The sequence below is a fragment of the Biomphalaria glabrata genome, chromosome 4 (assembly GCF_947242115.1).
Source record: "Biomphalaria glabrata chromosome 4, xgBioGlab47.1, whole genome shotgun sequence".
NCBI lineage: Eukaryota > Metazoa > Mollusca > Gastropoda > Planorbidae > Biomphalaria > Biomphalaria glabrata.
In genome coordinates, this window is record NC_074714.1 from 51295248 (window position 1) to 51322767 (window position 27520).

Sequence of the window (27520 nt, forward strand, 5' to 3'; positions counted from 1 at the left end):
GTTATGTTTTTTTTTTAAATTAAGAAATATAGTAAATAAAAAAAGTGTTTTACTTTTATGGGTTCATTCATGTAATATTTGGGGTTTCTCCACTGAACATCATCTGGCCACCACGCAGGTTTATCAGCTTCATCACTATAACTGGGCATATCCACTTGAGTTGTCATGGTCACCAGCACGGGGATCAGGGTCACTAGATAAGGCTGCAAATAGAATAATATTAGTTTTCTCAACACATATTCTGAGGAATTAACCACTTTGGCTTTCATTATGTATACAAGCATTTAATAGGCCTAAATAACTTGTATTCATAGTATTAGTTATTTCTGTCTAGTGTTGGTCCTACATTTAGATCTGGTGGATTTAGTGGTTGGGGTTTATTGAGCACTTCTTGAAAATATTCTTTCAATCTTTCAAGCTGTTCATTTATTGAAGAAAGTAGTTTTCCATATTTGTCTTGGACTGGAACATTGCAATTAGCCTTTTTGGTACTGAGAAGTTTGGTGATTTTGTACAGTTGTTTTATATCTCCTTTACCAGCTGCTTCTTCTGCCTGTTCAGCTAGATTATTGTAAAATGATCGTTTGTCTTGTCTAAGCATTTTGGTGACTTTTTGTGAAACTGCTTGGTAGTCTTGTTTGAATTGTTGCTTGTGGTTTCTTGTTTTTGCTAGGTTAACTGCCTGTTTAGCGCATTTCCTCTCTTCGATTAATTTCCATGCCTCATCACTAATCCAGTGTTGTTTTTTTTAGGTTTTAGGGTTAAGGCTTAGTACTTCGTTGCTTGTTTCAGTAATAATTTCTTAGAAATTTTGCCAAGATTTATCAACGCTTTGTTCAGCCTCATCAGGTAAAGCAGCTGAAATTGACAACATACCACCCAAAGTCCTAAAAGAAGGAGGAAGTGAAATAGTTGACCAACTGCACAAACTATTCAACAAAATTTGGTTAACAGAAACACCTCTCCATGAGTGGAAAAAGGGCTTGCTAATAAAAGTACCAAAGAGTGGAGATCTATCACAATGTGAGAAATGGTGAGACATCACTTTGTTGTCAGTACCAAGCAAGATTTTCAGCAGAATTCTGCTTAACAGAATAAAGGGAGCATGCGATAAACACCTAAGGGAAGAACAGGCCGGATTCAAAAAAGGGAGATCTTGTGCTGACCAAATAGCAACACTCAGAATAATTGTAGAACAATGTGTCGAATGGCAATCTTCTCTTTATGCAACATTTGTCGACTTTGAAAAGTATTGACAGAGAATCTATCATGACAGTAATGAGACATTACGGGATCCCAAATAAAATAATAACAATAATCAAAAACCTTTATGATGGTTTCATCTGCCGAGTAGCCCACTGTGGCAAGCTGTCAGAGCAATTTCCAGTCACAACAGGAGTCAAACAGGGATGTCTTCTTTCACCACTCCTGTTCCTTCTAGTATTGGATTGGGTCACAAAAGAAGCCTACTCTAATTCATGGAAAGGAATTCAATGGACTCTCACATAAAAGCTGGAAGATCTGGAATTCGCTGATGACATAGCCTTATTATCACACAGACTACAGGATATACAAGAAAAGGTCACAGCTTTAAGTGAAGTAGCAAAAAGAGTAGACCTCAAAATAAACCACCAAAAAACTAAAGTACTTAAAGTAAACAACAAACAAATTGGAGACATAGTACTGGATTCTCAGACAATAGACCAAGTAGATAGTTTTATATACCTTGGGAGTGTAGTCAGTGGATCAGGTGGAACAGATGAAGACATTAAACATCATATAAATCTAGCGCGTCAGACATTTACACAGCTAAAACCAACTTGGAAATCTCCTCACATCTCAAACAAGACCAAAATAAGAATCTTTAACTCTAATGTCAAGGCGGTCCTACTGTATGGTTCTGAAACATGGAGAACAACTGAAGCTACAACAAAAAAAATACAGACCTTCATCAACAGATGCCTGAGAAATATCCTAAAAATACACTGGTATGACAAAGTAGAAAACACCAAACTGTGGGAGATGAGTGGGCAGAAAAATATAGAGGTGCAGATCTTAGAGAGGAAGTGGAGATGGATTGATCACACCCTTAGAAAAGATACTAACAAAAGAGCTAGGCAGGGCTTAGAGTGGAACCTGAGGGAACAAGATGCAGAGGAACAACAAAAAGAACATGGCGACACAGCATACTAGAGGAAGCAGAGAGAACCGGAAAAAGCTGGGAAGCCATAAAAAAAAACTAGCAAGAGACCGTGGAGAGTGGTGTGTTTTTGCTAAGGCCCTATGTTCCATGAGGAACTCAAAGGAATGATGATGAGGATATTATTAGTTATGTTGATGTATATTTAAAAAAATCATTATAACTAGCTTTGGTGCACTCACTATTGTAGTACTGCCCAGTGCTATTGGTGGCAAGTCTTTGCCCTGATCCATTGTGTCAGGCTCCATTGAAATTGTCAGAATACTGCTGTTACCTCACTGTAGACATTATTGCACACTAAATCATACTAGAAGAAAAAAAAAACATGTTTATAAATATTAATGGATAGAATATATAAAGAGAGCACTGTTACATAATAAAACGTCTCAATAGTCACTAATGAAAGTTTTTTCAAAACAATGTTTTCTGGAACCCAACAAAATGTTACTGTAGAGCTAATAATAGCTGATGAACCTCCAAGGATCCTAAAAATAAGTAGAATCTGGATTGTTCTTTAACTATACTAAGCATTTATAAGAGTAAATTAGATTGTTGTCAATCAATAATTTCATTCCCTTGTTTTACTTTAAACAAAATAATTAATTACCAATTATATAATTAACTAGTCGACCCGCGACGTAGCATGTGCCGCTATTTTGCAGTGTCGGCCTTAAGTCACTGCAACCTATATGACCGCAGTGGGCCCCGCACTTTCATAACAGATTTTCCATGGCCTCCTGATTTACCAGGAGCTCCTGGAAATCTGAAATTGCGTAATATACCAAAGAGTCCCGGAAATTATTAAAATCTTTTGAAAACATATAAAAATCTTCTGAAATAATGACAGAATTGTCATTTTGGGGTGTCATTCAATATGGAAAACGCCAATCCTACACGCGAAAAAAAAACGACATTATACAATACCCATAATTGTGGACTCTAGTGAAAGAAGCTTCTTGCGCCTCAAACTCATGAAGAATTACTTGAGGTCAACAATTTTTGAAGATAGATTGAAACATTTGGTAATTCTTGCTACTGAGCGTGATCTATGTAGGAAACAGAATTTTTTTTTTTTTTCGCCGCAAAAGTTATGTGGGGTAACTCTAGCCCGACTTGCAGAAATAAAAGAGTTATTTTTCCATGACTCTTGGTGGTGTCAGGCATGGTTGGGCCATGAAGAGAATTATATATAGATTAACTAAGTACATTTTTTATATTGATTCTTGTTTTGTCAGGTACAAGATATAACAGTGCAAAATTTCAACATGATCTGAGATTGGGTGTGGGAGAAATAATGTGTCAAAAAAATAAACCAGACAGACAAATAGAGTGAGTTGATATAAGCTTTGTAAAAAAGATGTCTAGACTTTTCCTCGACCAAGTCAAAGGTATTCTTCTCACAAAGTATGATCTGAACAGAATGTTGCTTTAACTGAGAATATATATATATACTTAACTAGCATTACCCACAGTCTGATTTGTTCTCAGGCTATATATTGTTTATTTTATATTTTAATAATTTTTTTTACTTTTACAACAATATAATGGACCCACTCCCTTTTTTTTTTCTTCACTTATAACAAAATAATGATATAAAGTTAAACAATCCCATAAACATTCCTTTTGCCAACGAATTCTAATCTAGTATCTATAACGTTGAATTGGACCAGGCCTTAAATTCGAGTTTCACCTATCTATCCCCACCACCCCACTTTCCACCGTAACAAATTGTCTTATTTTCACTTTATGACTATTCTTCTGCTTTTCATTTCTTATTTGAATTCGATAGAAGACTATGATATATATGTGGCCTAGGCCGTTTTTTCTTATTGCATCCTGCAAATGCTAGTATAATACTTTAGCCGTACCACCCACTCATATTTTTTGCACTTTCAATATTTTTAATAGGAATGGCACGATTTAAATCAACCTCCCAAACACTCTCTCTTCTAGCCTGTGAACTTTATATCACTTTTTCTCCACCCCCCCCCCCTTAAAACTTGAATTTTAGTATCCGTTACATGTAATTGGCACGACCTGATTTGTAATGCTATCCCTCTCATATGTTTTGCAAAAGAATTCATTACCAATAGCACTTATTCTCCCCCCCCCCCCCCCCCATGCCTTAGAAAATAGTCCTACATGTAATGAGTATTCTCAGACTTTTCAGCCTTTTATCAAAATGTTTGAAAGGCTCTCTGATGTTTCAAATTCCATCAATTTTTGAATCAAGTATGGTCTAACACTTTCTAAAACTAAATGGCCTAAAATATTGGTTCTCAACTTTTATTGATCCAGGACCCCTGGAAAAACCTGTTTCGCTGTTTTGACTGTTGGAAATGGAAGATAAAGTGGCAGCTAATCTGAGACAGATATAGGATCGTGCTTATTGAAATGTTTTGTTGTATCGATATAAATGAGTTCAATAAACTTTTTGAATGGGAATATGGACTTCTTGCAAGTGCAAATGGGATATATCATGTATTATATTTGGAAAGTACCATGAGGTTTCGTCCGAAAGCATTCGCAGAAGTTCGTTGTAGAAATTATCATGCTGTATTCCATTTGTCAGGTTCAAGAACATTTTCCTTATAGAAAGCATATGCATATAAAGTTGGCAACTTGTAAATTTTATTTTCTTCTAGATTTTTTTTTGCCAGAGCAGAAGTTTGATTCAGGAGGATTTAACCTTGTCATAAAAATTGATGCATGTTTCATATAATCCTTGTACAGTGAAAAATGTAACTCATTTAAGATCTACATGTAAAGTTTTTATAAATTATTAATAGAATAGTAAAATAAAAACATGTTCCCGATGCTGATAGTCTTAGGCCTTAGGGTGACCAATGGCGAATTGTAATTAAACCCTCAAAAGCGATGGGGTCGCAACTCACAGATTGAGCATCCCTGAAACTGAAGTCTAAAACTTGGTAAATACAAGATAACATCACAAAGATGAGAGTTACGTCCTATAAGCAAATTAAAAAAAAAAGGAGATGATTATGTCCTACGCCTGTTCCTGATCTAGTAGACTGAATACAGAATAGATCTAGTCTATACACTACACTATAGCCTTCACTATGTCTACATATTTTTTTTAACAATATTTTACATTTACATCCTCATACAATGATACAAAATGATGGTCTGAGACTGAAGTCTGAGATTAGACTCTAGATTCTAGATCTAGATTTTTAAGTGTATGAAGTGATGTCTTATGAGACTTATGTAAAGTATCGTGTAAAATTGTAAGAAGTTAAGATTTGTTTTAATACTGAACACCCCAATAAGATATGATTAAAGCTAGACTTTAGTCTTAGATCTAGATTCTAAATAGATTTATACCCAATCTAGATATCGAAAATAAGAATTATGTTATTGATCTACAACTTATATCTAGAAGTCTACTCAAAATACATCAACAATGACTGGTCCCTGTTTTGAGTCCAATTCCAAGGCGCCATTACTCGAAGTGACTTTGAGACTAGACCCTAGTTTGCTCCCTAATCTATAGATCTATTCTATGGCAGGTTAGAATTCATATGCATTTTTTACAACATAACTTACCATCTAGTCTAGTCTTTAAGGGGCAGGAGTCCCTAGACTTGTACAAAAACTACATACGTGACAACAATCATTCTTTTTTTTTACACCCTTTTTAATTTTTAGGTCTAAGAGCGACAATACATTTCTATTTGCACGTTCCTATCGAGATTGCGTCCCTTTCCTCTTTACAACTTCCTCTTGTCGGTTTGATGACGTCATAATAGCTGCTGGCTCAAACATCTTTCCAAGCTGCGTCGGACTTGACGCATTTGTGATTTAGCGTGTCACGAGAATCATAGAATGGCGAACATTTTACGGAAATAAATATGTACATAAGCATAAGAGCCATAATAAATATTGTAATATAGAATGGGTAATATAGCATAAAGGGGCAGGGGGTCTAATTATCTTATTATTTAGGCTACTAGTCGACCCACGGCGTAGCATACGCCGCTATTTTGCAGGGCCGGCCTGATGCCACTGCAACCTATGGGACCGCGTGGGCCCCGCACTTTCATAGGACTTTCATAATTCTAGGTGTAAATTATTAAATTAAACCATTTTATAACTTATAACAGATTTCCCTTGGCCTGCTGATTTACCAGGAGCTCCTGGAAATCTTATCTTATATAATACAGACGTTACTTCAAAAAAGAAGATGATTACGTCCTACGCGTCATGCATTTAGTCATTCATATTAACCAATGACTTAAATTCTGCCAAGTCACTGGTTTTGCTGGCTAGCTCATTTCATCTCATGAAATTGCAAAATAAAGGAAAAAGTCCTGGAAATCGCCGGAAATTATTAAAATCTTTTGAAAAGTCATAAAAATTTCCTTTAATATATTGACAAAAATTGTCGTTTTGTGGTGTTATTCAATACCAATCCTACGCGCGATAAAAAAAACACGGTATTTTACAATACCCTTAATTGTGGAATCTGGTAATATAAGCTTCTCGCGCCTCAAACTAATGAAGAATTACTTGAGGTCAACAATTCTCGAAGATAGATTGAAACTTTTGGCAATTCTTGCTACTGAGGAATTCATTTACGACAGCCAGCTTGTTATATCGAAAACGAGGATGGAGGGATGGTGCTGTAGCAGATGTCCCCATAACATTTGTTTTCTTCGTGCTAATGGTTAGGCCATAGGCTACTCTTTACAGGGCTGAGAGAAGCGGGACATTAGTGACTGAAGCCCCTCTTGTGAGTGTGCCACTACCGCTGCATCGTCCGCGAATAGCGTATCTCTTGCGAGGGCGGCTCTGTTTTTTAGTTTTGGCCCTCAATTTGGCAATATTTAGAAGTTTACCGTCAAATCTGAAATGGAGATAGATGCCTGCGGTAGATTTGTCAAACGCGTGGTGGATTAGCAGTGAAAAGGTGAGAGGAGAAGAGAGCCTTAACAACTATGTGACTATCAACACACTTTCTCTCAAGGAGCCGCTTTACGGCGAACACCCGCACGGCTGATGTGGTAGAGATAAGGAATAGACCTACACAGGAGTTTCCCGGTGTGCTCAGCCTTCGGCCTCGACTCTAACCTGAGCGTTTTGTGATACAAGCCATTTGTGATAACCATCTCATTTCTACCTCTGTTTCGGGTGTTCCTTCAGAGTTGAAGATAATTACTTCCCAATCTAAACCTCCCTCAGGACGACGGGGGATGGGAGCGGGCAGGGTTTGAACCCTCGACCATCGATAAATCTGAACGACAGTCCAGCGCACAAACCGCACGACCAGGCAGCCATCGGTTCTGAGAGGGTGTTCCCAACTGTCCCCATATCTTGCCAATCTGCTTGGCATCTGCGTCCAAATCTCGACGCCATTCCTCCTACCTTGCGGAGAGTGGTCCAAGTGAGGGCTTGTCTTGCGATGATTGACGCAGGCTTGCGAAGGAAGTGACCTATCCAACGCCAGCGTCTCTGAAGGATATCTACTTCAATGGACTGCTGCTTTGTTCTTTGCCACAGCGGATCATAAGAATCTTACTGTGGCAGGAATTGATGAATATCTGGATTTTTTAATTTTTTTTTTGTTTCATGGTGGCGAATGTGTTTCATTTCATTGTAACAGGAACACTAATTCTCGGACTGGAAAGTATGTTAGGGGGGATCGTTAAAAGTGGCCCGTTTATCGAAATAAAAAAAAAAAAGGGAGACAATGTTCTGGCCTGAATAAACAATGAACAGCCTAGGAACAAATCAACGGGCCTAAGCCGGTGTGTAATGCTACTAGCCTATATATTTTGTATCCTTTAATTTATTTCTTGTCCTCGATCTAGTGTAGAACATTGGTTTGACTTCTTCTTCTTCTTCATCGTTCTCATTGTTATGTTGGAGTGTTCATATGACTAGACCAATACATGAGAAGAACTGCGCAGTAGTTTCCAAATCAGGGAGCTCTCCATATAGTTTTCTTTCTATTGGGGTGATTTGGGGCCAATGTCTTATACGGGCCTCTTGGTAGAGAGAGCAGTTTTGGAGGACGTGGTCGGCATTTTCTGGTGATACTCCACATGGGCAGATTTCACTGGTTCCAATTTTGAGCTTCCGGAACATGTGTTGTCGCATTCTGTTGTGTCCGGTCCTGAGTCGAAAGATTAGACGTTGGTCTTGTCGGGATAGCTTATAGTAAGCATCATCTTTCTTGTGATTTGGATGGGAGCTCGTCCATTTCTCATTTATTTTATCTACAATTAATTTCTTCATTTCTTCTGGATAGAGTGCAGAGTTTACTTGTGAGTTTGTTCTCCCACTCTTGGCGAGTGTGTCAGCCTTCTCATTTCCTGCTAGTTGTATGTGAGCTGGTATCCATTGAATAACAGTTTTTTTGCTGTTGTGGTTGAGCTTTGTAAGTGCTGTTCTGAGGATTGGTTTGACTAATTAGTACTTCACTGAGAGCCACTCCATTGAACATACTAAAGTAAATTGAAGCTTACAATAGTAGCATTCTTATATCCTCATTCTGTGTTTGCATTATCTTCATACATGGCGAAACAAACTGTATATAACTAGCTTTTTTTTGGTGTATCCGGTGTACAAAACAAAGGAAGTGCTGACAAGCTAGTTGTTTTTTTTTTTTTTTAAGGCAAATTCTAACATTTGTGACCTTTTTAACTCTGCAGAATTAAATTCTCTCAGATCTTCCGTTTGAACCACAAAATAATTTCAATACGGAGAAAGCATTACATTTTCACTCTATAACTTTAAAACTTTGCAGAAAAAAACAAATGGGCAACTAACAAGCGGTAGTAAAGAAAATTTGATGCGAAGATCAACTTCTACGCATTGAGAAATTGTAAAAAATTATAGATCATATTTTTTGATTAGTTGGCAACACTGAAGTTCTATTTAGCGGCCTTGACATTATTTGGTTCATCGTGAAAATCTCAAAAAGTGAAAATGTAAATTAATACAAAACAAAATAAATTAGTCTATATAAACAATAAATAGGCATACACTTAAAAGTAAAGTAGCAATTATACATAAAACACTGAACCATAATCTTCAAATACAAAAACACAATTTAATAAAATACTCAGAAAGACACAAAGATGAAGGCACATTCCTCGTCCTATATGCTAGGTCAAATTTGTACAAATGCTCTTTCTTCCCTAGTACTATAAGAGCATGGAATGGGTTGCCTGAGCTAGCCCGGAAAACCAGTGACTTGGCAGAATTTAGGTCATTGGTTAATATGCATGAATAAAATGCATGACGCTTAGGACGTAATCATCTTCTTTTTTTGAAGTAACGTCGGTATAAGATAAGATACACGACAGCTTTACCCTTTCAAAAAAAAAAAAAAAATTAATAAACTCAGTGACAGCGTACTGCATGTTGTCACACGGTTGTGCTGTATGCACACCTCCGGAAAAAATATATATGCAAGTTATTGTACAAAGAAAGGCAACCTTGCAAATACTTGAAGATTGGCGCACTGCCCCTGCATGCTATAATTAGGCCAGACACAAAGCGGGTCTGGCTAATCTTTACGGAAACTTGTGCAGGAGGGCACACAATGCAATGCAGTGCCTGCTGCCCCCCCCCCCCCCATTCTCCCACTCCCCTAATTTAATATGGATGCTTTTAAACGTTAGATGCTTATTTAGCTGCGAAATTTGGATGGTATTAAAATCAAGTAGCCCATTTATATATAACCCGTATAGGTCCTATGTATAATTATTACATTAATAATAATAATAATGATAATCTTTATTATCCATAAAGAAATGTCCTTTACAATTTGTGCATTACACCAAACAAAACATTATGACTATAGAAAACCAAAATATACATTCACACCAGATTCACTCATAAGTTGCATGTTAAATGTTTACATCAGATAGTTCAATTGTATTTAATGATTTGAGTTTCTGAGTCTATTTGTTTTTGTAATTGGTGACTTATATCTTTTTTGTGATAGTAAAATGTTCAAATCACGAAGAAGAGGTTGTTGTCTTTTTATGCTTATAATCCTTATAACTTTCTTAGCAATGGAATCAGTAGATAGGTGATTATTACATTGGAATGAGGGGTGGGGGGTATGCTTCTTAATATTTTCAGAAGTTCAATCCGTTCACCCAAATTCCAAACTCTGCCGGAGAATGTTGTTTCTGCAAAGGAATGACAAACTTTCTCTTTACGAAATAAAAGACTTAAAATTCTCCTGGTAGAAATCACAAAAAGACTGAACACACGCTATTAAAACACAGTATTGTAATAATGATAAAAAGGCTTGTCTCGAGTCCGAAGATTAAATGTGGCCATACAGCTTTAGCTGTTACCTACATATTTTGCCACAACCAGACGAAACATAACTATTGTCCGCCGGTGGTCGATTTAGATTCTCTTTTCGCCGTGGATCTTCTCTTGGTCTCAAATGTGTATTCCGCGGCCTTTGTAAGTGATCTCCAGCTGTCTGTTCTGAAGCCGACTGCAGCCAGGTGCTCTCTTCAATGTCAGTTAAAGCAAGTTGGTGCCTAAGCTGGCGTTTCCTCGGGGCACCTCTGTTACATCGATCTAACTTAATGTCATTAATACTGATTCCCAAAAATAGATTTAAGATGAAGCTTATGACTTATGGATCTAGCGGATTGTCTTCCCTTGCTTTATTATATCTTCTCTAAAATTAACTCTTTTTAACTCTTTATCTCCGTAATTATTTTCCTCGTTCTGAAGCATTTTTGTTCATTTTTCACATTTGTACATTGATTATGATTAAACTTTAAAAACATTTTTGTTGGTAATTAGAAAATGTTACTTTTGGTGTAGAATTCTAGGAAAATGCATGCCCTTTTTATATAACATAAATTTCAAGTTTATAAAGCCAAAAATTAATTTAATACAATATAGCAAAACAGACGACGGTATTGTTACTTAGGAGAGAAAGATTTCAACGTTTAAACTCGGAAAAGGATTCGTTGTTTTTTTTTAATATTTATTTTAGGAGATTATTGTGATCTATAAATGGAAATGATGTTTGATTACAAAGTTTTTTCCTACAGCATTGTAATAATAAATCAAAGACACACACAAAACAACATAAAATCATACATTCGTATAGGATAAGCACACACCATCTACAAAAAACATAATTATAAAGTCACTGAATGATGCATTTATTGTAAAGTCTATTCTAGTTATTGTAGTGTCAATGCTATTCTTGGCAGCGTTGGTATGTACTAGTCATCTTAATAATTAAAAAAAAAAAGAGAGATAATGGATACTTTGATATAAAATGTAAACCCTGCATAGACTACCATTCCCAACTTCATGTAACATTTGCCACTACCATTCCCAACTTCATGTAACATTTGCCACTACCATTCCCAACTTCATATAACATTTGCCACTACCATTCCCAACTTCATATAACATTTGCCACTACCATTCCCAACTTCATATAACATTTGCCACTACCATTCCCAACTTCATATAACATTTGCCACTACCATTCCCAACTTCATATAACATTTGCCACTACCATTCCCAACTTCATATAACATTTCCCTCTACCATTCTTTTTCATACAACATGTTACATAATAATCTGTTCATTTGTATTTAAGATGAGTAAACTACTTGTACACATGGAGAGACAGGCTATGGAGAATGCATTAGAAACTAAGTAGCAAACCAAGAAGAGAAAGAGCGGAGAGAGAGAGAGAGAGAGAGAGAAGGCGAAAAAAATATGTGTGCGTGTAAAAAAAAAGGGGGCCCCACTCAGCACTCTGAGTTCCGCACTTTTTGTCATTTTATTTGTTAAATAGTTGCCAAGAGCCGTAGGCTATTTCGGTTGGTATTGTAAACATCTCAATGTTAGGCCGTACTTATATTGATATTGTATTAATCTTAATGTTAGGCCAGATACTGTATGTATCTATATCTAGTGCCGGCCCTAGGAGCATACGCTTAATAATTGCGTGCAAGGCTACAGAGTAGGCTACTAACCTTTTCAAAATGCACTTTGAACTCAACGAGCAGCACTTGTCCTGGTCAACGCCACGTGACTTGCTGTCCACTATTTCTATTTCTATTTTATGCACAAAGTCTAAAGGTCTATATGCTGACAACAGTTAATACGGACTGGGCATTTGTTTTTGTATTTATCACCAGGACTGGACAGCGTGGACTATAGGAACGTGTAAAGAGATTTGAGTTTTAGAACGACGCTTACAATTTGTGAACACCTGTTGCTTCTCTGATGTGTGGCTTAAACGCCTTTGGAGACTTGGACGAGATCATAATTTATTACCTTGGCCAGGCTTTCATTTGATGGCACAATGTTTGTCCATCGAACTGTTGTTGTCTGATTGATTGTTGGAGATGGTTATTTGTATTGTCTACTGATGGTTAGAGAATGGTATTGTTTACTTCTAATAGATTGTTAGATATTGGTATTGTTTGTGTCTAAAAGATTGTTAGAGATTGGTATTGTTTATGTCTGAAAGATTGTTACAGATTGGTATTGTTTATGTCTAATAGATTGTTAGAGATTGGTATTGTTTGTGTCTAATAGATTGTTAGAGTTTGGTTTTTACTTTTTGTTTATCAGAATCGTGTTTTTTTCAAAACAATGTACAGACTGAAATGTCCTATCAATAACCTTTTGTTCAACAATCCAACACCACGCACACTCCAACCCATACACACTTGACTTGAAGTGTGCTCCCAGTAGTTGGTTGTTCCCTCTATAGTTAAAGCTTACAGTTTCGATGTAAGCCGAGTCACCATTTCTTTTTGTACGCTTAAGAAGTGTTTATATCCTGGATACTGTTGCATGTCCTGGATAGTGTTTATGTCCTGGAGAGTGTTGCATGTCCTGGAGAGTGTGTGTAATACTTTGCATTAGGTGATGATACAATCATTGATAGAACGTCCGAAAACGCTATTGCGAAAAGAAAATTATCTGGAAAACCCAGCAAGTAAATATACAGACGCACCAAAAGTTTTCATTGAACACATTTTCCGGTTTTAAATTCTATTAGATTACTAGTCTGTCAAATTTCCCACACCTGCACTTTGTGCTAATGGACTTGTATATATAGAAGTATACATGGATCTAATTAAAACACCACTGTTTGTTTGACATGTTTTGGATGTTCCTTCAGAGTTAAAGATGATTACATCAGAATCCAAGCCTCCCTCTGGACGTCGGGCTATGGCAGCGGCCGTTCGGACCAGGAACCATCGAGACAACAGCCCTGGGCAGTTACCACACGACCAGCAGCCGCCTTTTCTTAGAATCGGTAACACTTTTTAAAAAACTAATAGGACCCAAACAAAATAGGACTATTTAAATACAAAATTTGGAAATCAAGCACCTCCACCTATTCACCACCCCCAACCACCTCTCACTTCCTAAATGGCATGCACACGCATACCACAAGACAAATGTGAGGTGAGGATTGGGAAAAATCCGTTATCCCTTTTCAACACGGGCACTAAAGCTTAAAGTTCAATTGTTGATGTGAAACTGGTGCAATCAGAGTAGCGTGTAGTTTCCTCGCTTGATCCGCTGTTAGTTGGAGGGTCTTGCTTCGTAACCAGAACGTGATCGGTCACCACTATGACATTCCTACTAAAGAGTCCTACGCTGAACAGTTTTTGTTTCATCTCTATCGTCTTTATTTCTGGGCTGGAAGGTAAGAGATATTTTAAATGGTCTTAGTGTTTTATGTTTGTGGTTAGTGTAACCATAGCACGCTTGGGGGGTGGGGGTGGGGGGGGGGAAGGGGGGGGGTTGTGGCTGAGTGGTACAAAGCTTGGCACCAGAATCGAGTGGGATTTTCAGGAAGTACTTGAGTGGGAGGCGCGGTGGCTGAGCGGTAAAGCGCTTGGCTTCCGGACCTGGGACCGGGGTTCGAATCCTGGTGAAGACTGGGATTTTTAATTTCGGGATCTTCGGGCGCCTCTGAGTCCACCCAGCTCTGACATTAGTTAAGGAAAAGTAAAGGCGGTTGATCGTTGTGCTGGCCACAAGACACCCTTGTTAACCGTAGGCCACAGAAACAGATGACCTTTACATCATCTGCCCCATAGACCACAAGGTCTGAAAGGGGAACTTATACTTTTACTTACTTGAGTGGGTTACCTGACATGCGTTGTGGAAATAAAGGCGATAGGTCGTTGTGCTAGCCACATGACTTCCTCCTTAACCGTCGGCCACAGAAACAGATTAGCTTCACATCATTAGATAAACTCATCATACATTTCCCCGCATAAATCGCATGGGCCGAAAGGGGAGGGTACCTTACCATACTGTTTTGTTTATTTAATTAATAAGAAAATTGACTATATTTTACGTTAAGTAAAATGTTTATTAAATGGTTTAAACCATCACGTTTATCTTTATGTAATTTAATTCGCTATCAACGCAATGATAGGCTCTGGTGCAGGGGCGGACTGGGTGTCGAAATCGGCCCGGGCATTTCTATACAATCCGGCCCATAACTTGTATATCATATGATGGCATTCTAGACCTAGGCTACCTGTCCTCTAAGTCATTATATGAAGTTTGATAATGTGTCGATATGCATGCATACAGTGAACTCTAAATCTTTATACAAATATATGCCTTATGTTGCTTTTTAATCGCTAAATGTGTAGGCACTAAAAGGATGAAGCCTACTAGTAGCACTATTTACAGATGTAGGAAAATGTGTTACAATAAAATAGTATTCCACTGTAGAGTCTGTGAACGATTTGTTTTTAACACAGCGCTCAGAGGGCTTTTTTATAAAGTGTTTATAAGGCTTTAACATTTTGATGTCCGCTATAATGGCCTCCAGGCGGCCCTTTAGTGGCCCTACCAGCCCACTTGGGTACCGGCCCACCGGGCATTTGCCCGAATGCCCAAATAGCCAGCCCACCCCTGCTCTGGTGGATAGCATTTTTTTTTATGTGATGCAAAGGGCACATTGACAAACACCTTGTAGAGAGCTGATGACATTGATACAAATATCTTGCAGAGGATTAATGACACAATGTTACGTACACCCTGCAGACTGCAGAGACACGAATCAATAAAAATTGCTTATTAATTAATTTATTTTATACGTTGTGAATTAAACAGTTATACTTCATACACCTGTTGGTTGTTCACTCTATTTGTGGAGTTTGTATTATTCGTCTACACTTCTGTAATCAAGAACTCGCTAGTAATTTGACGCGTACAGAAACACGCAACCTATTTGCTGAACAGTACAGACTCAGTTTAGACACTTACATCTCTACAATATATATATATTATATAAGGTTTGAGTCCGAAGATTGTGAGGAATTTATAGAGCCTGTTAACAAACAAAATGTTGGCTCAAGGCGCTGTGATAACATTACAAACATAAACAAGAGAGCAAAAATGACAAACTAATCTACGCAAGTTTTTAACAGATAGGTGTTAATGTTCTTCTTGAATATAGTGCAGAATGTTGTCTGTCTGAGATCAATGGGGATTGAGTTCCAAACCTTTGGTCCGTGCACTGAAAAAGCCCGTAGACCGTAGCTTTTGAGGGAGAAACGTGGCACCACTAGAAGCGTTGAGTCCATTGAGCGCTGGGCTCTCTTAGAAACATATGGAGTGATCAGATCGTTAAGGTACAAGGGCATTTCTTTATTATAGATACACTGATGACAAAGTGTGACCACCTTTTTTGTCGATTCTCGCTTTGAAATTGTAAAAAAAAATTGTATATTATTTTTACAATGCAATGAGACCAATAGAAAACGTGATTCCTATATTTATTATTATTGCAAATTAATATTGTCATTACGAGCTAATGATTAATTGGAGTGACTGCCTGTAACAAACAGGCTCAGGTCAAAGTAGGCCGTGTAGTCTAGGCTGACTCGTGTTGGTGCAGGACTCAGTGACCTGGCTGTGTTTACTCTTGCAGTAGTTGCGTCACTGCTTGCCGGCTTGCACAATAAATACGATTTAAGTCAGTTTATTCAACCTCTTCGTAGTTCCCTGTCAATCTTCGTTTCCCTGAAAGTGTCACTTAATTGAACTGGGTTTTTGTTCTCTGGGTTTTTTTTTTGCTGACGCTCCTGAGTCCGCCCAACTCTTATGGCTCCTTATATTAGTTGTGGAAAGAAAGGGCGGTGGATCGTTGTATTGGCCACATCGCACTCTCGTTAACCGTTTATATTATCTGTCCTACACATCACTAGGCCTCAGAGGTACTTGACCCTTTTACATACAAATAATGGTTTCAGTAAAGTTTTAATTATTTCCAACGTAGCAATAGTAAAAGTTTGAGTTTCAATCAGAGCTTTTTGTATATGTTTGTAAAAGCCTCTTCTTTCACCCTTTCTATAATTCCTTAGTTCTTTGATACATTCAGACACCTTACAATTTACATTATACAAATCTTTTTGTTTTGTTTATTTTTGCATTGGCAGGAGCGTGTCTCAACATCGTCACTAGGGAAGAATGGGGCGCCAGGGAGCCCAGGTCTGTGAGCTACCTACCCAAGCAGCCGGTACCCTACGTGTTCATCCACCACTCCGCCGGTGCAGAGTGTTTCAACAAGTCAGCCTGCAGCAAAGTGGTGAGAGGCTACCAGGACTTTCACATGGACGTCAGAGGTAAGACTGCAATACGTAGATGTGTGCTAGCGATGCTACCAGGACTTCCACATGGACGGTAGAGGTAGCACTGCTGTAACACGTAGATGTGTGCTAGCGTTGCTACCAGGACTTTCACATGGACGGTAGAGGTAGCACTGCTGTAACACGTAGATGTGTGCTTGCGATGCTACCAGGACTTTCACATGGACGGTAGAGGTAGCACTGCTGTAACACGTAGATGTGTGCTAGCGATGCTACCAGGACTTTCACATGGACGGTAGAGGTAGCACTGCTGTAACACGTAGATGTGTGCTAGCGTTGCTACCAGGACTTTTACATGGACGATAGAGGTAGCACTGTAACACGTAGATGTGTGCTTGCGATGCTACCTGGACTTTCACATGGACGCTATAGGTAGCACTGCTGTAACACGTAGATGTGTGCTAAGCAAAGTACACAAGAGAGACATAACACGAAATAATAAACAAGTGTTTCCCAAACTAAGGCCTGCGGGCCACATCCGGCCCGTGACACGATGTTATCCGGTACTTTGAAATTTCAGTACCATATGACTATTTTTTTTTTCGGTTTTGCAGTTGGTGACACTTGTCACCCAAAGGCCGAAACAGGTTGTTTACCACAGTACTACTGTACTACTATAACAGTATATTATTGTACTACTGTAACACTGTACTACTGCACCATTATACTAGTGTTCCACACACTGTATCACTGTAGTACTGTATCACTATACTACTGTGCAACTGTACCACTACGCTACTGTACTACTGTACCACTATACTACTGAACCACTGTACCTACGTTACCACCCACTATAGTATTGTACTAGTGTTACTGAATGTAACAAAAATGTTTGTATTCTCTTCCGATGTAGGTCCTCAGTGATATAGCTTCCTTTTACATTTGTTTTTTGTGTGCAAATGGAATGGAATTACTTTAATAGTAGTTGGATATTTATGAAGGAATAAATTCCTATTGGTGACCATGCGAACTCTGTTTAATTAATAGTTTCCAATAGAGGAAATACAAAGTACTTGAACAGATCTATACACTTCATCTGTTTCAGTTTGAAATATAAACTGCATGCTAGACACCAGGAACAGATTTAATTCGGTTTTTAAAGAAGTTTAAAATTATTCACTATTGAAGTTGGCTCCTTTTTTTTTTTTATATTTATTTAGTTTTGGGCGTCGCTCTCCGTGATGTCATAAAAGGGAAGGAAGTTAATTCAATTGTCAGCTCAACACCCACATCTCCAGCACTAAAAACAAAAAAAAAAAACTCTCACTTTCTCTTGCACCTATTATCAGTAACATTTTAAAGTAGTGAAGTCAACTCTTTTGATATGGCTCGGGAGACTATAGAATCTATCTGTCGGCTCCCAAATAGTGCCTGACGTTTTGCGTTAATGAGAGTATTTGCTCAGATCAGATTGAATCATAACAGTTCCTGGTACAATGACTATTGTTTGTTCGTGTTCAATCTTACGTCGTTTAGCTGATTAACTGCGGGCTACAAATTACACTCAGTGCTATGTCTGACATGAACGACAACGCAATGGTCAACTGATCAAGCGTCTCCCCACAGAAGCGAGTGCTAGTGTCATACGAGGGCTGCGAATGGGCTGACCCAGGCTGAAAGATTCTCATTATCACGGGGCCCCTAAGGGCGCCAGTGCCTCCATACAATTTGTCTTTTAAGAGCTTGATTAGAGCTATTGAAAACAAAGCAGATCTAAGAGAAAGAACGTCGGACTTACAACTATAGCAATCGATAATGTAGAAGTTATTTCTAGTTTAAATATCAAACAAAATCATTAATTACAAATAATTAATTGACTAATTGGTTAATATTGTAATTGATACTTGTTTAATAAATAATATATAATAATAAATAATTTTTTAATGTTTCAACTTGATCTGAGAATGATTGTGGGAGAAATAAGGTGTTCATTTATCTAATGGGACGAAACCCTACATGTTTAGCCATTATCTGTGAATACTGAAGGATTTATATCCCTTGTAGGTATCAAGCGAAATAAATAATTACCAATACTTAACCGACTAATTGATTTAAAAAAAAAATATTCATGTCTTGTCTATGCCAATGAATAACTGCAAAGTTTCAAATTGATCAGAGATTTGGTATGTGAAAAGTAACGTGTAAAAACTTTGTACCAGACAGACAGACAGACAGAGTTGATAGAAACCTTGTAAAAAAAAAGTATGCAGATTTGAAAGGCGTGGTCAACATCCACAAGGCTTTTTTCAATAGTCAACATCCACAAGGGCACTTTAGTGGTCAACATCCACGAGGGCACTTTAGTGGTCAACTTCCACAAGGGCACTTTAGTGGTCAACTTCCACATGGGTTTTTTTTTTTCCTTCCAGAACAAGTGTTGTCTCATTTTGTTGTGTCCAGTTCGGAGGCAAACAATTTACGCGTTGGTTTCATCGGGGGGGTTTTAGAAATAAATTGTTAGATGGATCGGTCACACCCTTAGAAAAAAATGGCGACAACAGAGCTAGACCGACTTTGGACTGGAACAACAGGGCGCAAGGCGCAGGGGAAGACCAAAAATAACATGGTGACGCAGTATTCTAGATTACGATGAGAGCGCTGGAAAGAGCTAGGAAGCAATTTGAAAACTAGGTTACGGTATTCTATTTTGTAAAGCATTAAAAGCTTTATACTCCATTTATAGAACTAAAACACCGAAATTAATAAAAGGGGCGTAACTCCATATTAATATCAACCTTGTAACAGAGTCTATCTACATTATCTCCCTTCGAATGTCATTTAAAAATTATTTTCGATTTGTATCAAATCACTAATACAATCTATATTATAAAGTAGAATGTGAGGGGTATGTATGTATGTATGTATGTATGTATGTATGTATGTATGTATGTATGTTACTTATAGACATCAAAACCGCTTGACCAATCTTGATAAAACTTGGCAGGAATTTTCCTTGGGTACCAACTTAGACCGTAGTGTATGTATTGTAGCCCTAAAACAAACTTAAGACCCTCAAAAAAAATAAAGTTGTCCGACTCTATTACAGCTATAGTATTTTATGGATCTAGGCCATGTCTACAATGTTGACATGAGAAAAGATAGAAAGGATTTAGACCTAGATCTAATTTTAAGAAATACACTTTGCGCAGATAGTTTTTTACTTTGACACATGAAAATACAAAAGAAGATCCATTGATTTCATTATATAATAAAATTAACCTTCAATTTTGTGTTTCAAAAGCATTTTTTACATAAATTAGTTCCTTATATCTGTGACTACAGATTTCCTGACGAACATTCTTTCATTAGACAATACCGTAATGAATCGCGTACTTAAAATTAATTCGTTTAATTGTTTACTTTATAATCCCATCCCTAGATCTAAAACTCTAATTCAACTCTAAGATGATAAAACTTCTCTTCGCACAGATAGTTTTATACTTTAACACATACACATATTAATTAAAGTCCATTCATTTCATATTTTGATCAAATAAACATTCAAATTTGGTTTTCTAAAGCTACATTCGTTTACGACAGCTGCGAAGCCAAGTTGAGATAGGCCTAGATCTACATTCATTCATGAATCGCGTACTAAAAATTATTTCGTTTAATTGTTCACTTTATAATACCATCCCTAGATCTAAAACTCTAATCCAACTCTAAGATGATAAGACTTCTCTTCGCACAGATAGTTTTATACTTTAACACATAAATATATTAATTAAAGTCCATTCATTTCATATTTTGATCAAATAAACATTCAAATTTGGTTTTCTAAAGCTACATTCGTTTACGAAAGCTGCGAAGCCGAGTTGATATAGGCCTAGATCTATATTCATTCATGAATCGCGTACTAAACATTATTTCGTTTAATTGTTCACTTTATAATCCCATTCATTTAACAAAGCTATCGCTCTTTTCGTTTTTAATAGATAAGAATGTATCGACTTCCTTCGGGTAAACCCATTTTCTCAAAACTAATTTTATTTTCGTAGCGAAACAGAAATAACGTGAAAGGATCATTAGCTACGTTTAACATACATCTAAATCCAATCCACTAGATTATCCAAAAGCATTTTTTACATAAATTAGTTCCTGATATCTACAGATTTCCTGGCGAACATTCTTTCATTAGACATTACCAAATGGTTACACATTAACACATCTCTCTTCTGAGGTCTGAGTCTATTCCTAGGCCTAGGTCTAAAACTCTTACTGAACTCTAAGATGATAAAACTTCTTGCGCAAATAAAGACCCGCGGGTCGCGGGTAACATATGTCTAGTCTATATTATAAAGTAGAATGTGAGGGGTATGTATGTATGTATGTATGTTACTTATAGACATCAAAACCGCTTGACCAATCTTGATAAAACTAGGCAGGAATGTTCCTTGGGTACCAACTTAGACCGTAGTGTATGTATTGTAGCCCTAAAACAAACTTAAGACCCTCAAAAAAAATAAAGTTGTCCGACTCTATTACAGCTATAATATTTTATGGATCTAGGCCATGTCTACAATGTTGACATGAGAAAAGATAGAAAGGATTTAGACCTAGATCTAATTTTAAGAAATACACTTTGCGCAGATAGTTTTTTACTTTGACACATGAAAAGACAAAAGAAGATCCATTGATTTCATTATATAATAAAATTAACCTTCAATTGTGTGTTTCAAACGCATTTTTTACATTAATTAGTTCCTTATATCTGTGATTACAGATTTCCTGACGAACATTCTTTCATTAGACAATACCGTAATGAATCGCGTACTAAATATTAATTCATTTAATTGTTTACTTTATAATACCATCCCTAGATCTAAAACTCAATTCAACTCTAAGATGATAGAACTTCTCTTCGCACAGATAGTTTTATACTTTAATACATTAACATATTAATTAAAGTCCATTTATTTCATATTTTGATCAAATAAACATTCAAATTTGGTTTTCTAAAGCTACATTCGTTTACGAAAGCTGCGAAGCCGAGTTGAGATAGGCCTAGATCTATATTCATTCATGAATCGCGTACAAAAAATTATTTCGTTTAATTGTTACTTTATAATCCCATCTCTAGATCTAAAACTCTAATTCAACACTAAGATGATAAAACTTCTCTTCGCACAGATAGTTTTATACTTTAACACATAAACATATTAATTAAAGTTCATTCACTTTTTATTTTGATCAAATAAACATTCAAATTTGGTTTTCTAAAGCTACATACATTTACGAAAGCCACGAAGCCGACTTGAGATAGGCCTAGATCTATATTCATTCATGAATCGCGTACAAAAAATTATTTCGTTTAATTGTTACTTTATAATCCCATCTCTAGATCTAAAACTCTAATTCAACACTAAGATGATAAAACTTCTCTTCGCACAGATAGTTTTATACTTTAACATATAAACATATTAATTAAAGTTCATTCACTTTTTATTTTGATCAAATAAACATTCAAATTTGGTTTTCTAAAGCTACATACATTTACGAAAGCCACGAAGCCGACTTGAGATAGGCCTAGATCTATATTCATTCATGAATCGCGTACTAAAAATTATTTCGTTTAATTGTTCACTTTATAATCCCATTCATTTAACAAAGCTATCGCTCTTTTCGTTTTTAATAGATAAGAATGTATCGACCTCGGGTAAACCCATTTTCGCAAAACTAATTTTATTTTCGTAACGAAAGAGAAATTACGTGAAAGGATTATTAGCTAAGTTTAACATACATCTAAATCCAATCCACTAGATTATTCAAAAGCATTTTTTACATAAATTAGTTCCTGATATCTGTGACTACAGATTTCCTGGCGAACATTATTTCATTAGACATTACCAATGGTTACACATTAACACATCTCTCTACTGAGTCTATTCCTAGGCCTAGGTCTAAAACTCTTATTGAACTCTAAGATGATAAAACTTCTTTTCGCAAAGATAGTTTTGTGCTTTAACACATAAATATACTAATTATTGTCCATTCATTTCATATTTTAATCAAATTAACATTCAAATTTGTTTTTCTAAAGCATTTTAATACATTCGTTCGCTGTTCGCTAAAGCTGCGTAGCCGTGTTGAGATAGGCCTATATTCATTCATGAAAAAAGGTCACGCATGCACAGCACAGAATGAACTCTATAAAAGCCAATGTTTAACTCTAGATTAGTGTAGATTTAGATCTATGTCTACCTCAATATATACTTTAACACATGAACATACAAAATAAAGTCTATTCATCTCAAATTTTAATCAAATATATGTAGGCCTACAAGCAAATGTTTTAATTTAAAAAAAAAAATGGATTCAAGCCTATTAGCTATTTTGATTTGATAGCTTCATTCACACTATTTTTACATTGACACATTCGCTTTACTTATTACATTATTATTTCGTTTAATTGTTTACAAAACACTCTCAGTGACTATATCGACAGTAATGTATAAAATTACGGGTACTGAAATGTCGTAAAACAAAGTCACTAAATTAGAGGGAAATTTTCACAAACATCTAAATCAGTGATGCCCAACCTAATTTGATCCGCGGGCCATTCTAGTTTCCAACATTCAGCTCGCGGGCCACATGAACGAAAAGTTATAAAATGAGATGAAATCGTTCTGAAACGATTTTGGCAGAAACCTTTGGATTTGATACTTAATTAACAGGTTATTTGACAATTATATATATATATATTTTATGCGTCGGACAATATCTTACTTTCTCTACTTAAATGTGAGCAACACCGACTCATTTTGTGGTCTCGTTTGGATAAATATTTCCATGGATCCTCCAATAGCTAAGCAAAGTTTAACAATCTCTTATTCGCGACTCAAACCAAGAATGCCGCGATAGTTATTTTATAATGCCGTTTATATGTTGTTTTATTAGACAGACAGACTTTCTTTATAAAATAAATATGCTGGCTTATTATCATGTTCAGCAACAAAAAAGTAAAGACTTGCTAACTTTTCCTGGTAGATTCTACATTAAGAGTCCCATTTCATAAACATACAAATGTTAAAGATCATGGACCAATCCATCAGAGAAAAAGTGAGGGCCCAAACGTAGGTAACGAATCATTTTTCAACCTTTTTTTTTTTGTTTGGAAGGTAGTTTTCTACACATAGTACCGACGTTTCGGCGGGCCGGATGGAACCATGTCGCGGGCCGGATCTGGCCCGCGGGCCGTAGTTTGGGCATCACTGATCTAAATCAAATGAAACAAAAAATTAAATATCAGCATAGGCCTACGCAACTATATAATAGAACAATTAAGGTAGAATAGTAGAAGTTGACTGGCAGATAACTAAAGGCGGACCCTGACCCCTGACAGTGCCTTCAAAGATGTAAACAACAGAACGTTATAACAAGAAAATATTTATCTAGTGCAGCGGTTCTCAACCTTTTATGCTCGGCGACCCCTTTTTACAATCCCCCACTCCGCCGCGACCCCCCCCCCACACACACACATACAGCAATAGAAGAAAAAATAAAAACAATCCATATTTTCGATGGTCTTAGGCGACCCCCTGGTTAATCGTCAATCGACCCCCAAGGGGGTCGCGACCCACAAGTTGAGAACCCCTGATCTAGTGTCCATGTTCATGATGGTTTTGTTCAATGAAACATTTCTTCATCTAGGTTGGGACGACATTGGCTACAGTTTCGTCGTCGGCGGTGACGGCACGGTGTTTGAGGGCCGTGGCTGGGACAGGATTGGAGCACATACGCTGGGGTTCAACTCCGTTGGCTTAGGTAATTCGGTTTTATTTTCTTTAAAAAGCATTCTTGGTTGATGTGGTAGACACAGGGCCGGATTTAAGTATGGGGAGGCCCCGGGTCAGGATTGTTGTGGAAGCCACTACAATGTTTCGAAAGGTCTAATAAAAGTCGAGAAAAATGCGAACATAAAAACAACTTGAAAGTTTTCGACCCGTCGAAATTCGGATATGTATTTTTAAAATCTTTTTTTGTGTGTAGGGGGCCCCTTTCTTGTGGAGAACCCAGGGTCGTAGCCCCGCTTGTCTTCCCTTAAATCCTGCCCTGACTAGATCATTTCATCAGTAGCCTAGATCATTTTATCAGTAGCCTAGATCATTTCATCAGTAGCCTAGATTATTTCATCAGTAGCCTAGATTATTTCATCAGTAGCCTAGATTATTTCATCTGTAGCCTAGATCATTTCATCAGTACCCTAGATTATTTCATCAGTACCCTAGATTATTTCATCAGTAGCCTAGATTATTTCATCAGTAGCCTAGATCATTTCATCAGTAGCCTAGATCATTTTATCAGTAGCCTAGATCATTTCATCAGTAGCCCACATCATTTCATCAGTAGCCTAGATTATTTCATCTTCAGATCTTTTTTTTTTTTAATACATATTCAGGTTTCTGTTTGTCCGGTGATTTCACTGACCACTTGCCTCCAAAGATCCAAATGGACACGGTCAAGATGTTGATTAAGTGTGGAGTTGACATGGGAAAAATAGACAGTAACTACACCTTAAGAGGCCACCGCGACATGAAGCCAAGTACAGCCTGTCCGGGCGATGCTCTGTACGCAGAAATCAGAACCTGGCCTCACTATGTCACAAGTGATCTAACTTTCGAAGGAGCCAGCCCGACCATTAACATTTCATCTCTTGCTAAAACAGAGCCAACTCCAAGTCTTAATGAAGTGAATCAAAGTAGTGATAGTCTTGAGGTCACACTGGCTAACACAGTGTCTGCTCCAGTTGACATCAAGCCAACGCCATCTCAAGATCAGACATCATTAAATGACGTACAACTGACAATAACTAACCAGCTTTCTCCATCAGATGACTCAAAGTCCTTGTTACCTGAGTTAAAGTCATCATTATATTCCTCAAAGCAGCCAATAGTAAACGCACTGCCTTTTATAGATGACGTCAAGCATTCGTTAGCTGGCACAGAAGCCGAGGCCCAGTCTTTATTGAATCATTTGAAACCCACAGCAGGGGACTTGCAGTCTTCGGTAGAAGTCTTAGAGTCTACAGTAATTGATATGCAGAAAACATTACTTGCCTCGAATCCCACAGAAGTTGGCATGCAGACTCCATTGCCTCACTTGAGGACCACTGTAACTGATGTACAATCAACATTTTTCTCCAGAGAGGACCCCCGTACAGAATGTGCTGATATAAAGGCCGTTTTAAGAGATGTGAAGTCAACACTAGATGGCGTGCTGACCACAATAGTCGGCCTACAATCCACATTGGCTGGCGTCATGACTACAGTGAATGATTTACAGTCCAAATGTGCTAAGCCAACTGAATCGAAGACCAGCGTTAATCCCACTATGACTGAAGGCAAGGCAATATTAGTTGAGCCGATTCCCTATCCAGCGTTATTTCAGGAGACCTCCAAAACGCACGTTCCTGTGATTAGTTCCTCGGTCGAGGTGAACACTACGAGTGCCACCCAAGACAAAACGATGACTAAAGATGTGACACATCCCTAAATGTATCCTCTTGTAGGAAACAAATATTTATTATTGCAACTGCAAATGTCATAAAAACACGGATTTTGAGCTCCTGTCAAAAGATTGTAACACGACATTAGTATGCCGACTCCAATTCTGTCTAGGTGACCTCTGACCTCAGTCGCTTATGTGATATTGTATAATTTTTGCTTTTGTTAATTTAAACATTCCTTTAAAAAAAAAAAAAAAGCTGTTTTTGTGATGCATCTGAACGCGATTAGTTACTTCCCACTGACGAGCTGTATGTAGGCCTATTTATTGACAGAAAAAACTAGAAATCGATCTTTTTTCTAAGTTTTTCTTCATCTCCTTGTAAAATCTACTGATCAAATTTTAGGTACTGTCCTGAATTAAGGATACATTATTTTAATTTTGAAAATATGCTTTCTGATAATCAAAACCAATTAGTGATCACCTTGTAAACGAGGCTTGGTCCATCCTAGTATCAAATCGGAAAGAAAAAAATCAATTCATTTTGGGCACACAGTTGTTATATTATTAGTATGATTTAATTTTGATTCAAGATGGCTAACTTATCTGTTAAAGAGATTAATTTTTTTTTATCCCCAGTAACTAGAGGTAATTTTTGTTTTCAAAGTTCAGTTGCATCTGCTGGAAAAAAAAAATAAACTGGATCTTCCAAGAGACTCAAAGTTCTTTGCTTTATGCCTTTGTTACAATTATGTATATATAGGTTATTCAAAAAAAATACACATACATGTATTTCCATGTCAACGAACTCACGTCTGCATATCTCAACCGGTGCTAAAGGAAGGACTTCATTTGTAAAGAACACATTTGTTATGAGCGGTTGTGTCTCTTCTAATATATCATGCCAAGCTTATTCATGCAATCAATTTAATTTAATGGAGTTTTCTGGTGAAGATTGAGATTGAACACAAAAGATAGAGGTCATCTACAGATTTTTAGTCTTAATCATTGTAATGACCCTCTTTATATTCAGGGGACATGTGGAATTTTTACTTTACCAATCTTAAGTTTATATGTAAATAGTAGTCTCCCTTTGTTTAATGACTGTAAAATTATTTTAATATTACCAAAAATTGACTTGCTAAGAAATGTAAACTCACACATTTCAATTTACAGCTCACCTCGCTGTCTGCATGTTTGTCGTTGTTTGATA

At 37.0% G+C, this 27520-nt stretch overlaps 2 protein-coding genes across 8 annotated transcripts in view; one reads left to right on the forward strand and one right to left on the reverse strand.

The window, feature by feature from the left end:
* The window catches only part of LOC106058051 (uncharacterized), a 12739-nt gene extending 6817 nt beyond the window's left edge, over window positions 1-5922 (reverse strand). Inside the window, exons 1-3 of one of the 3 annotated variants that reach the window (XM_013215428.2) lie at window positions 5768-5922; window positions 2383-2507; window positions 54-203 (exon numbers count right to left, since the gene is read on the reverse strand). In XM_013215428.2, coding sequence (XP_013070882.2) covers window positions 54-203; window positions 2383-2448 — 216 coding nt within the window. In that variant the 5' untranslated portion in view covers window positions 2449-2507; window positions 5768-5922. Of the gene's footprint in view, window positions 1-53; window positions 204-2382; window positions 2508-4701; window positions 5580-5617; window positions 5671-5767 lie in introns of those variants that run through there. The other 2 variants (XM_013215429.2, XM_056027922.1) reach the window with 2 other exon arrangements.
* Window positions 5624-27023, forward strand: LOC106073468 (flocculation protein FLO11-like). 5 transcript variants are annotated; one of them, XM_056025201.1, is made up of 5 exons: window positions 5687-5730; window positions 13362-13499; window positions 16654-16839; window positions 24514-24627; window positions 25262-27023. In XM_056025201.1, exons 1-5 carry the CDS (start codon window positions 5724-5726, stop codon window positions 26353-26355), a joined length of 1539 nt encoding a protein of 512 aa, XP_055881176.1. In that variant the 5' UTR covers window positions 5687-5723; the 3' UTR covers window positions 26356-27023.
* The last annotated feature ends 497 nt before the right edge of the window (window positions 27024-27520 follow it).

What these genes read in the sequence shown, in the direction of transcription:
- LOC106073468 (XM_056025201.1), top strand. An exon ending in CTTTCACATGGACGTCAGAG is followed by an intron (nt 16,840 to 24,513) that starts GTAAGACTGCAA and finishes TTCTTCATCTAG; the next exon opens with GTTGGGACGACATTGGCTAC. An exon ending in GTTCAACTCCGTTGGCTTAG is followed by an intron (nt 24,628 to 25,261) that starts GTAATTCGGTTT and finishes ATACATATTCAG; the next exon opens with GTTTCTGTTTGTCCGGTGAT.